General features: G+C 34.3%; 1 protein-coding gene across 27 annotated transcripts in view; it reads right to left on the bottom strand.

The window, feature by feature from the left end:
• Positions 1 to 14,564, bottom strand: part of CREM (cAMP responsive element modulator) — a 70,023-nt gene that overhangs the window by 6,044 nt on the left and 49,415 nt on the right. For 10 of the 27 annotated variants that reach the window (XM_072652009.1, XM_072652007.1, XM_072652006.1 and 7 more), the window contains 2 exons: positions 13,930 to 14,118; positions 2,457 to 2,613 (listed from right to left, as the gene is read on the bottom strand). In XM_072652009.1, the coding sequence (XP_072508110.1) occupies positions 2,457 to 2,613; positions 13,930 to 14,118 (346 nt within the window). Of the gene's footprint in view, positions 1 to 2,456; positions 2,614 to 8,121; positions 8,338 to 8,836; positions 8,929 to 10,568; positions 10,704 to 12,094; positions 12,115 to 13,929; positions 14,119 to 14,564 lie in introns of those variants that run through there. The other 17 variants (XM_072652014.1, XM_072652012.1, XM_072652013.1 and 14 more) reach the window with 10 other exon arrangements.

Raw genomic sequence — 14,564 nt, 5'->3', positions numbered from 1 at the left:
CATCAACCAACAAGCATTTATTAAATATCTACCATATTCCAGGCAGTGCTAGATGTTGGGGATACTAAGGAAAAAATGAAACACTTCCTGCCATCAAGAAGCTTACATTTTATCAGAGAAGAAAACATCTCATAAGCAAGTATGTAAAGAATATATTCAAAATAAAACAAAGCAATTTTGTGAGGGAGAGCACTTGGAACAGAAGGGATATCTGGAAATAGCTGAAGGGAACATGAGATCCTAAGAAGAAGAGCTAAAGGGGGACTACATTCTAGGCATGAGGCACAGCCAGTGGAAAGGCACAGAGAAGGGAGATGTATCAGGAATAGTAAGAAAGAACAAAGGGTTTGGATGGGAAAGAGGAGTTCTATTGTGGTCAGGCTGAGTTTGACATGGCCAAATAAAAGTTGGTAATGAGACTAGAGCTCAGGAGATAGCACTAGGGGTGGATACTCCAATCTAGTAGACTTCTGCAAAGAAATGTTAATTAAACCCATAGGCCCTGATGAGGTAACCAAGAAAAATGGAATATAGACATAGGATGATAGACAGAACTTTGGGGTTCCCTACCCTACCCAAAAGAAAAGAATATTGTGCATGGTTTGGATAGGAGAAGAAGAACAGGTAGAAGAAAACAGGGTACATAAGAGAGAAGTAACCAACAGTATTAAATGCTGCAAATGTCAAGAAATGAGAAAAGGGTATAGGACTTGGCAATTAACAGATTATCTGTAACTTTTGGAGAAAAGTTTTAGCTGAATGATAAAATGAAAAGCCAAATTACAAGGAGTTACAAAGTAGGTGAGGAAAGAGGAAAAAGGAGAAACAAGTGACAAGAGCCTTTTCTTTTTGGTTACTAAAGGAAAGGGAAAGATAGGATGACAGCTGGTAAGGAAGTTAGGATTTTTTTAAGAATGGGGAAGAAAACTAGCACATTTTTAAGTCAGGTCATTCACAAAGTAACTGTGACTTCTGAATGAGGCTTATTCAGACTTTTAGGTTTTTTTAACATATTCAAGTTATGGATCCCATGGAACCAGAATGATATTAAGATTCTAGTGGGCAGGTATCATTTACCTGACTAAGTCTGAGTTTCCCAATGTGGCAATACTTGTTTTAACATGAAAAGAATAAGACTGAGGTCAACCAAATATTCCAGTAGTATATCAATTTTTAATAATCATGTTTACATCAATATATTAAATAGTTCTACTTCTGGTCAATAATAATTACCACCACCAAAATGCAGGTGAAAATTTTTCACGTTTTTATGTCTGTCACTACTGTAAATCCAAAATAAGTGTGATGAAATCTGTAAGCACCGCTATTACAGTTTCACGTGTTTTTAAGTGTCCCTGTGTAGCAAATGAAGGGTACAATTTCTAGACTGATTAAGCTGACTCCTCTAGAGTCTAAACATACTACGGTCTCAAGGGCAATTCTTTACAATCCACGAGTATAGCTAAAGTGATAATCAGAATAACCAAAGCCACAAGCTGCCTCTTTAAGCCTGCAGGTGCTGGGCACCCTCTGAGGAGCAACATAATATGATAAAAACTGTCCAAAAGGTTCCTGGCCTGTTTCTTTGATTCTCAAGAGTCTACTTCCCACCCTATCATTATGTTAAAAAAAAAATTAACCAATAAAATTTTTAAAATTAGAAAAAAAAAACCAATATAAACCAATGTATAATAAGGTTTTCAAAACTAAACTAAACTAAGAATATATTTTCTCACTTAGATGCACTGATGCTAGAGATAATCTGTGTTTATATTATACTGATATATTAATAAAGAAATATTAAATCTTCATGATCTTTAGAAAATGAACGCACTGAAAAAGTTCTTTTAAGAGATATGAAAATAATAACAGTTAACAATTATGTAGTACTTTAAGATTTGAAAAGTGCTTTACAATTACATTCACTCATTTGATCATCTCCCTCCTTTCTCTACAGAGGGATGAGTATGAAACGCCGTCTGACTGACTGAGTTGACGTTATTTGTCACTTTTTGTTTAACTACATTATTTTTTCCCTCTTTTTTTCAAAGGATGGCTCTCAAAATGGTGAAATACACATTTGGAAGTCAAGGTGACATAAAAATAAATTATATTAATAAAATTTTTAAAATAAAAATTTTTATAAAGAAAACTTCTCATCAGTTATCATGAAGGGAAAAAAGTGACTATGAAAGCAGTCACTGAACATTATCCTTAGCAACAAGCAAGAATGCACCTCCTGCTGATTTGAAAATAGACCAATCTGATTCTCATTGAATTGTGGGACAAAGATTTATGCAAATGTCACAGAACCCTTACTGTAGCAGTAAGTAATTTAAAAAACCCAAACATTTTGAAACAAAGAAGATAACTTCTACCAGAGAAGTTTTACAAGTTTCTAGCAGAGAAATTTTGGTTTTCTGTAGTAGTTAGAAATTTTCAGTGAAATCTCTTACCTATTTTTCATAAGTCTTAATTCTCGTTTACGGGTTGCCTCTTCTGCTAGTTGCTGTGGACTATGCAAACTTCCTGGAGAGGCTGCCATTACAACTCCCTGTGGCAAAGCAGTAGTAGGAGTTCGGATCTGGTAAGTTGGCATGTCACCAGTAGCTGCTGTAATAAAACAGAACGTTATAAATTTTATATAAGCAACTCACAATTTTAAGCTTCATATGCCTCAATGAAATGGATGGAAACATTGAAGCTTCTTTTACAAGTTATAAGGGGCTTTTGTTAAATCAAGGCTAGCTTTGTCACAAATGATGTCACAGAGGCATGCTTTATCAAATGAAAATTAAGACAGTTAATCCCTCCGCCATGCAACCTTAATATTATACAGTACATTCTCTATTCCCATAATGCTTTAACCATTCCCTGGAGTTTTAAGGCTTAAGAAAGAGCATTACTATTTTAGTACTGCAAAACACTAACTAGAAAGCTAATCAAAATCTTCAATTAATAAACAAGAACCTTGCACTTGACTTTCAGGAAAGAAACAAGTTCATATCAGAGTTTTAATGTATGTGTGTAAGTATGTAAATAAAATAACTTCCCATAGGTTTTGTGGGCCTCATTTGTTCATTTGAAAAATGCTACTGGGCCACTGGATCACTAAGCTTTCTTCTAGTCCTAAAGTCTATGGATCCATCTCAGTTTCTAATAAATTCACCAGATATAGCTAAAGCATGCAACTCAACAAATATTTAGTAAGTGAAAGAATAAATGAAAGAAGTAATAATAACTTTGGGAAAAAGTACTATATAATGAAACTTCATGAAGACCGTACTACCCTAGGGGGAAAGATTTTGCATAATCAAAGATATGTATTCATTATGTTCTACTTATTATGGTAAAATGTATGCTAATACCTTTTAGATACTATTTCAAAGTAGGTTAAAATAGCTTTCTGCTTCTCAGGTAACCTTCCAATTCACCAATGTAGAACATCCTCACACCATCAGCTATTCAATCAACTAAGGTTTTACTTTGTCCTAAAGAGAGCACTGAAAGAGTTCATACGCCTCCCTCAGAGTCAGAAATATTATGAGGAAGTGAGAGAGGTACTAGAAATGTTTAGTTTAGCACAGTTTAAATAGAAAAAAAAGTTTTCATCTACATCTGGTTTCCTTTAAATATACTTTTATATGTTTGTTTCTTTCTTAGATTTCTTAGATTCTTCACACAATTCCTAAGATGCATGACGCATTAGTCAAACTTCAAGTACTTATTTCATATATCTTATTTTTAGTTTTTACGAATTCTTTTAACCATAGGAGATGCCATAGTTAAATGACTTGTACTACAACACGCACTGATATTTCTAATCAATCAATAGTTCTACATAGTGGACTGTATGGACAGCTACCACGTTACGAATTTTTGGTAAGGCATAAATTATCCATGTATATTATCACAATACCCTTTAGTCTCTGTGCCACTGCTGTTAGACCCTAGTCCAGGTAATATAGCCTTCTCATTTAGATAATAAATTCTATGGGGACAAAGATTATCTCCTTCACAAAGATGACTCCTAAAGAATCTAGTATATTGTTTCACATAAAATAGTCTGTCAAAAAATACTGACTGGTGGCTTCAATCAGGAAAATAATATGATCAAGATTAGGAAATTATGTAAGAAGGAATTAAGGACAGAGAGTCAGGCAACACGCATGGATTAAAGTACCTACTATGTGTCAGGTACTGTATTAGGTGCTTAGAATACAAAGTGTGAAACATTCCTTCCTCTCATGGAGCTTACATTCTAAAAGAAAACTTCTGTTTGAGGGGATCCAGATTATCAATTCTTTAAGTAAATAAAAGAATCAGAATGCTACAGCTGAAAAACTGATCAACCATTCCAATTCTTTCATTTTACACAGGAAGAAACTCAGGCCCAGAAAGGATGAATAAATTGCCCAATGTCCTATCATGTTGGTACAGAGCCAGAATTCAAACTGGAGAGTGCTAACTCCAAATTTACTTCTTACTTTAGTACTCTTTCCACCACCCCACAAAAGTATACAACTAAGGTTTTCATTGGTCTTCTTCACTTTGTAGTATTTTGAATTATTTCTTTTTGCATTATGGACCACAGTTCAAAGAAGTAATCTTCAGATATACTCTGTTGTCTTTACTGGAAATACCCCTATCTTTCACTACCAACCACTGAAAGGATGCTTACCTATGTAAATAAACTAAAATAATATATAGTATTCCCATCTCCTTACAAAACTAATATCTGTTTCTTTCAGCTACTAAAGGGTAGTGCTCAAATTACTTTATCATGATAAATTTCATTATATCATATAGTTTGCAAAATAGGTCACGAACACAGAATCAGTTGGAGAAGGGCATAATATAACGAATAGAGGGGAAGAATTGGAATCAGGTAGACTGGATTAAAATTCTATACCTGACACCTACTACCTATGCAGTTACAGTTTAGGGCAAGTGACATAATTTCTTAGAACTCTGAGCAACTCTTTGAGACTATACATTAGACAGTTTGCCCATTTCTACTTGTGGATCCCACAGGTTTCATATGCCAATGAAATCAGAAGTCTGGAATAAAAAACAATCCCCAAACCCAGTCAGTTGAGGCTTGAAAAAAAGTTTTTTCTTAGATTTTTGTTATGATATGACTAAGCATCTATATTAAAAAGAAAAAAATGTGTTTAACACGTACACAAAGATATTTTCTATACAGTTCATTTCCAAATAGGCAAAAAACTAAAAAAAAAACCTGTCAAAAGCCTAGTGAATTCAGAATTTCTGGCTTCTTTCCACTGCTATTTCATAAAGTAATTTTTAAAAAGAATCTTTGGGAAAATATACAAACTTTCTTTAAAATATCAGCAAATTCCATGGAAAGTATAAATGGTTGAAAAGTCCTCTATTTTACAATAACTAGACTTCTTTGAAGGCTTTCTTTTCTCAAATGATTTCCTGAGATCATGGAATATCCAAAATGAATTTTAGAAGCTGAAGATCTCTGATTACCAAGTGTGGCTTAACACCGAATTCTTGATATAAAAAAAATGCACTTGTACGTACACACACACACATATAAGTTTCTCTCAAAAATTTCCCCTTCAGGGCATAGAGGATAAGGGAAAATTAACATTGAACTCAATTTCTTTTAAGGAAATTATTATTGTCAAATTACTCTATCTTATCCATAATAGTCAATTTCTCAAAAGAATGAGAATGTACAAATGTGATATGCATCATCTATTTTTTTTATAACTTAAGATCAGTTTTAAAATGACTAAGAAACTGAGGAATCACAGAAGACTAACTGTTAAGTAAAATAAGCACAATACAATAATTCACAAGGCAAACATTATAGGAGAAAAGGAAAAACATGAAATGTCATAAAAGGTACATTCTGAAAGATTTCTTAGATGACTAATTGATTGCTACTGCAAATGAATATTCACTGACTCTCTAGTAAATACCCAAAGAATCATCCTCTAACCAAGTTTCCCATGACCTCTGGCCCACAAACCAAGTCATTGTAACGTGACAATGCTTAATTAGCCAATTAATCCAACTTGAAAATATTTCAATGAAATGTTTCTTATTTTACCAAAGAAATATTATAAAACATTTTAAAGACTAACAAGAAGTTATTAAAAAGGCACTTTCTTATCTGTTTGGCTTATGTTTGTGAAGTACTTATTAAACGAGTTATAAAATTAAAAAGTCAACACTTTCAACCACTGAAATAAAACTTGAAAAATGTCCATTACTAGTGTTGCTATTCAAAGTTATATAAAATGCTAAAGAAATTGTTTTAATACACCAGTATAAACTCAGCAATGTTTTCCAAAAATACTCCAAAGCATGAAGAGAAAATATGCCTCAACTCTTTAGAACAGGGAATCTTAACCAGAGATTAATTACCTTAATTTTTAAAAAAAAAAATGTATAGCTGCATTTCAACATAACTGATCTTCTGTAATCTTATGAATTTTGTGAATTTAAAAAATATTGACGGAAGAAGACTAAAGGCTTCACCAGACTGCAAAAGGGGTCCATGACACAAAAAAGAACTTCTGCTTTAGAATAATAGCATCTTTCATAAATTCCTTTATTTATGTCTTATACAATGTGCAAATTTTACTAATACTAAAACAACATTTTCTTACTGAAAATGTTTCATGTGAAGAAATAGTAAGGCACAGTGATTAGAGAGCTGGACTCAGGGCCCTAAAGCCCTGTGCTCAAATCTTGTCCTGGACACAATTAGTGGTATAGCTGCGGGCAAGACACTCCAAGGAACTGACTCTCTAAGACTATATAAAGTGGTAAACAAGCTCAACATCTGCTCTAGTTAGTGAAGGTCATCACTGAGAGCTACGACATGGATACCACACAGAACATGTGTACATAAGTACATATGAACACAGAGCAGACATAAGTACATATACATATATGTTCATATATGTGTGCATATAATTATGTTTGGCTATTTTCAGTAATCTAACATTTTATAACTGGGAATCATATTATATGAGGCAAAATAAATTTCACTTGAAAAGCTGACTTTGGAATACTCCTTTATAACAGTACTGCCCTGATTACTACTGACTGTTAAACATAAAATGCCTACCATTAGTATACCAATTAGTTTTATTACATGAAACTTATATTTTAAGATAGCTGCTATGCAATGCAAAAATGAAAGTTCTTTCCATTTATTTTTAAGCAAATTTCTAACTGCCATATCTATAATTCTTCTTACTGTATTTTTACACTATATTTTTTCTTGTTTTTCATTATGATTTTGTCATGCCCATAGCCTAATGAGAAGTTAAATGGGTTCAGTGAGAGCAACACCAATTATTAATCTGAGAAATAAACAAACCATCATTTTAAATCTGTGAATTATATTACATGTTAAAGATTTATGATTATACACATGACTAACAGGTGTTTTCAAATACATCAGGAAAACTAAATTTCTAATAAAAGCTCCTTCAACCTAGGATTTACAACTTAAAATTACAGTTAAAAAATTGAGGATAAAGAGTAAAAAAATTTAGAAAATAAATTTTATTCAGGTTCTATTGATAGTTCTATTGATATTTTTTAAAAACCTAAAACAATGTATATCCTAAAATAAAATACAATACATACTACTATTCTAGAAAGCGAAGGAGCTGAAATGACTCTGGGGTGTTAAATCAGTGTTAGGTCCTCCTGCACAATTAACTCATTCTAGTCACATTGTGGGGTTTTAAAAAGTCAATATTAAACAACTGAATGTTTTATTCAAGTCAATTTTTGTTCAAATAAGTTAGTAAGTTAATTTCTCAAGATTAATATATCAAAAATATTTTCAAAAACTATTGAATAAATATCCTCTCAAAAGTAGGTGGTAACTATAAAAGACAGGGAACAAACCCAAAGTCAACATAAAGTATTTCCCTCCCTGAGCACTAGAGAGCACCCAGTATTAGTAAAAGAAGACAGACTTCTAGATATAGTTCCCTCCTCAGAAGTCACGTGCATGGGCTCTCCTCTTGAAAGGATTCTCAACCTTATCATATAAGCTTGCTACATTATTTCCTGCTTTCTTGCTCCTACAAGCACTTCTGCTTTAAAATACATACTTACCTTGAAAGAAAAGAAACAAAGTAAAGCTTTTTTGTCTATTCAGGTTAACAAGCAGCCTTGCAGATGAAGAAAGTGAGCCACTTAACACTCTATCCAGTCAAAGAATTTGACAAAGCAGAAAGGAACTGACTAACTCAGAGCGTGACTCGGAGCTGACGTCAATGTGTATCTTGTTTGGAGTTTAACTTTTCCACTTCCCTACTGAAACATGATTCCAGGAAATTTAATGACGTCAGCCTTTTGAACTCAATTAGCTGAGGAACAAACCATTCTCAAACAGAGGAGGAAAGAAATATACAAGCAGAAGAACACAACCGACAGCTTTTTCTCCTCTGTTCTGAGCTATGTTCTTGTGCTTTAGTATAATTATTTTCAAGTCTTATTTTCACTTCCCAAGCTGTGCATGCTTTTCACTGGTTGCTAGGCTAAACTCACAACAGGTTGCAATAAAGTGACATGATAGTTTATTCCTGCTGAGCAGGAACCTAACTGAATATTCATATAAGAAAAAAAGACTGCCCTAAATAAGCAATGAAATGGTGAACTGCACTGTACAATTACATTTCAATGTTATAATGGTTAGAAGATGGACAAAGTAAGATTTCTTTCTAAAATTCCTATTCTTGAACAGTACCCAGACATTTCTGAATATTTTATCCTTTCTTAAATTCACTATGCAGAATTTATCCTGAAAACTCCTATGCTAAATTCCTACCTGTGTCCTCTCCAGTTACAGCCATGATCAGCTAGCTCCTGCTTACAGAATTTTCTTGCTTCTCTAACACAGTTCAACAGAAAATGCTCCAAACTAGCAACATGTATAGGATGACAAATAGGAGTACTGACATCACAATGACATCACTGGTCTATCAATGTCATCAATTTACTTTGTCACTGAATAGTTCATTGCAACAGAAGCCTAGTGAAAGTTCTTGCTAAAGAAACTGACTCCCATTTTCTTCCAAAACCTAATAAAACTGGCTCTAACAACTCAAAGAAAATAAATTCAAAGAAAATGTCAGCCATACTAGCTTTAAGAATTAAAACCATTTTAATGTTACTTCTACACTGTTTCTTTGCTGATGATTTTGATAGAAACTTTTATGAAACCTGAAAAGACATTTGTTTTTTCTTAGTTGGTGTAATGACTAACTCTAACTTGTAGATTTAAAGTTTAGGGGAATAAAAAGTTTAAGAAAAAGGAATCAAAAAAAGAACAAGATATATTGTGATTTTTCTGTACTGCAAAAGGAACATTTTTTGACATAACACCAGTCAGAGCTTTCTACTGGCATGACAGACTATCTCCTGGTGTAATTGGTGGGATATGCTAATTGCTTTGTGGTTTTTAAGTCATTTATTGTGCCAGAATATTCAACATCATATTTTAGTATTCTAAAGATCCATAACATGCTTGGCATGGGTACATCCTCTACTGACAGAGAACATAACCCCTTTTATTCACAGATGCTAATTCTTGGGAGTTGTTATGGCCAAAAAAAATGACCACCCTGTGGCCAACCTGTCTCTTCAGAATTTAGCTAAGCTGGTTCTTAGATGACAGATGGGAATGAAGTCGTTTGCCAGGCCTACACTGGAAGGCTTATACCACTTCAGTAATACCTCTCTGACCCTGCATGCTACAGACTGAGTTCTTCGATAAGCTAGGATCTCAAACACGTAACAATGAATCATCAGAGTGTATTTTTAAGATTAAACATTACTACTATAGGAATTTTGTAGGTATGGTTCATCTTGGCTCACCTGAAATTACATTAGGGATTCTGAACATAGATAATAGTGATAATATGGCTATTAAATTTTAGTTTAAATACCAAAACACTCCATAATGATTTTATTATTTTTTTATTAACACACTGTAAAATTCTAACCCTCCTTAATTTACTTTGGGTATATTTTGTATATGTCAGTGTTTCCTACCCTGACAGCATTTAAGTTCCCTCCTGCGGTGAGGGTATGGGGATAGCACAGAACCAGACAAATAGGAAGAACTTAATAAAAGCTTGCTGCCTGATTGTTCTATCAGTAAACTCATAATATACTGCTTGAAAGGAAACCTAGCATAGCAGATAAAGAGCTGGCCTCAAAAAGTCAAGAAGACCTGGCTTCAAGTACTGTCTCTGACATACCAGCTGTATTATAACCCTGGGCAGGTCACTTAATTTCTCACTACCCCAGGCAACTCTCTGAAAAGACTGAAAACTGCAGCACAGTTGCCAATCTTCAATAACAGAGGGAGTTTGCTCACCAAGAATTTGTTGCACCAAGAGAATACAAGTGTGGACAAGAGACAAACAAATTTATATATAGTACACATTTGTATAAATCCCACCCCTCCCTTGACCATCAATTATCTCCCACAACGCCAGCCAAGACATGCCACTCTCATCTCCACTATGCCAATTCAGACTCTCATCACCTCTCACCTGGACTATTTTAATAGCCTCCTAATTGGTCTCCCTGCCTCCAACCTCTCCGGTCTCCAATCCATCCTCCACGTAGCTGTCAAATTGATATTCTTAAAACACAGGTCTCGCCATCATGTCACTTCTCTGCAGAGGTTTGCCAGTGGCTTCCAATTGCTTCTAGGACAAAATACACACTCTTCCGTTTGGCATTTAAAGCCCTTTACACCGTGGCTCTAACCTACCTCTCCAAAGTTATTAATAGCAGCACACTGCTCTCCGTCACATGCATACTCCCTCTCCTGCCTCCGTGCCCATGCACATGCTGCTCCCCCTCCCAATATGGAATGCATCTCCTTCTTGATCTCTCCCTCATAACTTTCTCTGTCTCCCTGAAGGCTCAAGTCAAAGGTCATATCCGTATAGCTCCCCTTTCCCCTTCTATCCCCTGCCCCTACTACTGTCCTCCCAATGCAATTTCTTTGATTTTACTTGGTATTTTGGAATTTACTTATCCTGGGATTCATTGTGTTTTCCCTTAGTACAGGGAAAACCTTAGGGTGGTTTTAAGCTATTAAAAGTTACTGTAAGCTCCTTGAGACTGGGGACTATTTCATTTTTTGTATTCATACTACAGCTCCTAGAACAGTGCCTAGCATATAGTAGGTGTTTAATAAATTTGTATTCAGTGAATGAATATGAGATGGTAAGGTCAGGTATAGCTGGTTTAGTGCAAGTAATCTCCACTTGTGGAAAACCAAATCAAAATAAAAATTCTTGTCCTACCAACAAAGGGTCTATACCAGTCTTATTTTTTAAAAGCTCAAAGCTATATAGTTTATGATATCGCAATAATATTAATATACAATGTACTTCAAGGAAAGCATCATTTTCACCATTTTACAAATGAGGAAACAAATTTTAAAAAAATAAACTGAATTTTTAAAAGTGATCAAGTTGGTATTAGGACAGAAATGACATATGTATCCCTCAATGAATGCTGAATGCTCTGAAGTTTCCCTGGGAAGTTTGATGAAGATCTGAAAGACTAAATGAATATAGTAAAGTTAAGTCTATTTCGCATTCCCGAGAGAATAACCACATTATACCTCTGCTTCCACCCTGAGTAGACCTGAATCACAGGGAAGATCCTAAAGCTTCTATGATATAGGACTAGGCCTGATGTACAGTCACCAAATTTTAGGGGCTTTAGAATCATCCCATTCAGTCTTCTCATTTTATAGATAAGGAAACCAAGGCTTAAAGTGGTTAAAAAAAATACTTTCCTTTCAAGGTTAGAAAACAGGTAGCAGAGTCAGCACTAGATTTCAAGTTTCCTAATGTCTACCCCAATACACTATTAAAAATTTACTACTTTTTGGTGTTTTTTTTTAAACTAAAAGTAATGCTATTATTGTGTTCTTCTAAGGGATAATTTAAAACCGATTCCCCAGGAACCTAGTTCCAGTCTGGACCAAGCATAGTGGATAGTGTATTGGCCTTGTGTTCAGGAGAACCTGAATTCGAATCCTGCCTCGGACACTTACTAGCTGTATGATCCTGGACAAGTCACTTAACCTCTTTCAGCCTCAGTTTTCTTATCTGTAAAATGGGGACAACAACAGGGTTGTGAGGATCAAATGAGAGAATATAAGTAAAGCGCATTGCAATCCTTTAAGCGCTATGTAAATCTTAGCTATCATCATCATCATCATCAAAATCATTATTATCATCATTATCCTTATCATCATCATCATCTACTGACAAAATAGTAGGACTGGTTGGAAAAGTAACAGTGTATCTAGAGGTCTCTTGATTCTAATGCTGGCAGAAGGACAAAACTGACTTTCAATCTGTCATAATTAAATTATATCATTTTAATGCCTCAACATTTAAAATACTCAATCATAGCCTTTTCTCTTGGCAGTTTTGTACTTTGTCCAGAAAAAAAGCTTATTGATTTTTTAAAAAGCTAAGGCATAGATGAGAGGTTGTAGTGTAATAGGGAGGAAATTATTGTTCCTCACGTTAAAAATTACAGCTTCACCCTACATAAAATTTATACCAAGAGTCAATTACAACAAATTTTCTTTTATATTAGGAAAAAATTCTGACCAAGGATTAGGGATGTGCTATCTATGAAGTATTAGGTGTATTTTTCACACAAATGAACATTAGTGACAGTTCTTCAAATACTGTATGTTCTATATTAGCTCTATGATAGGCAAAGCATATAAAAAGGAAAAAATATTTTTAGGTTATGTGTCTGCTGTAAGCTGCTGTTTCTAACTGTTGCAAAAATAACAGACTAAAGAGCTCATCCTGGTAACCTTCAAAACCAGTGCCATAAATATATACAATGAGTAAACGCACCATTCAAGAAGACAAATGAACCTTGACATCTTAAAAAGTTGTATCACTTCATGTAAAATAACATACACAGCACTCTTAGCTGACTAATTAATGTTGAATGCCCTTAAGAATGTAACTCATTTAACTGAATAAAAGGATCAAAATAAATTATAACTGAATGACTATCAAGCTATCAGGTCATTCTAAGAACACGGAATTACTGCATAATTATGGGTTCATTTTATTTATAAAGTGTCAAAGGGTTTGGGGGGTGGGGAGGGGAAGGGAATTGGGGAGGTCAAAGCTAGACCTGTGATTTCATTGATTTAGGTGTGGAAACTCTCTCCATTTAAGCAGATTAACAATTCATCTGCAGGTCTTAGAGACACTAAGAGGCTGACTTGCCCATAGTCACAAAGCTAATATGTAGCAGAGGCAGGGTTTAAACCCAAGTCTTCCTTTCTTCAAGGCTGGTCCTCTTGAGTATCAAACTCACTAGAGAGAAAATTGGTACTTTAGAATTCCATAACATTAAGGACAAGTGAAATCTGGATTTGTTTTGAAATTATCTACTGGCAATTTGATAGTAGTACCATGGCTAGAGGAAAAAGTTCACCTCAACCATTTGACTATGATTAGGCTAAATTTACCCTAAAAGACATGCAATAAAATAAAACTCTTATCCCTCAGAGACTACGAACTTCTAGAAATCCATTACATAATATATTTGTGACCCAGGAATTATGGATATTTATTTAATGGAGTAACTCAATAGAATTTGGGTGCTGTTTTATCATAACTTCACATTAGTTTTAATTTTTCTAAATGTTCACAAAATTTTACTACTTAGTGGGAATTAATCAATTTATGTAAATGGTTGTTTGATGGACTAAAATATTATATCTTCCTCAGCTTTCTTCCTTGTTAAGCAGCAAATAAAATCTACTAATGTCATTTGAAAAGTCACACCACCACGAAATGGTGTGAATTATTTAAAACTATCTAAACTTATTGTATTAATAAAATATACCTTGGACAACAACCTGGCTGCCTGGTACAAAGAACTGCTGTGTGCCATCAGCTGATTGTGCTGCATACTGTACAATTGTAGCACCTGGTGGAGGAGCTCCTGAATTTGTCATTGTTAATGTCTGTAGTCCCTGAACACCATCAGATCCTGGATTAGAAATCTGGATTGTTCCACCTTGGGCTATAGCAACTTAACAGAAAAAAGAAAAAAAAACATTAGAAACTGTGAAAAATCGTACTTAATAATCCTGTAATGGAAAACATACACTTGGAAATTTTTATTCTCAGGTGGATTTCTATTTCTCAAATGACCACAGATTCTCAGACTTTCTTTAGCATTCTCTTGGTGAACAAGTGAAGATTATCAATTTAGTTAAGGGATATTTCTCTTAAATAGCACTTAAAGCACTAACTTTATAATGCTTCTTTTGGAGGTGGGCAAGTTTGGGCTTAAAGAGGCTTTAGAGCAAGTCATTAACCCACCATCTTGCAGGCCAATTGCTCTTTTACAAGACACTTGAAAGAAGCCTATATTCAAAATTTTTCAAGGTACCCACTAAATTTGCTGCCACCATTCTATTTTCTCCATTTGTCTAGAACTATTTGAGTAAAGATTAGTCTTTAAGAATGGTCCAA

This window comes from Notamacropus eugenii, chromosome 3 (assembly GCF_028372415.1).
Source record: "Notamacropus eugenii isolate mMacEug1 chromosome 3, mMacEug1.pri_v2, whole genome shotgun sequence".
Taxonomy (NCBI): domain Eukaryota; kingdom Metazoa; phylum Chordata; class Mammalia; order Diprotodontia; family Macropodidae; genus Notamacropus; species Notamacropus eugenii.
The sequence above is the reverse complement of the archived record's forward strand: the minus strand, read 5'-3'. Positions and strand labels throughout refer to the sequence as shown.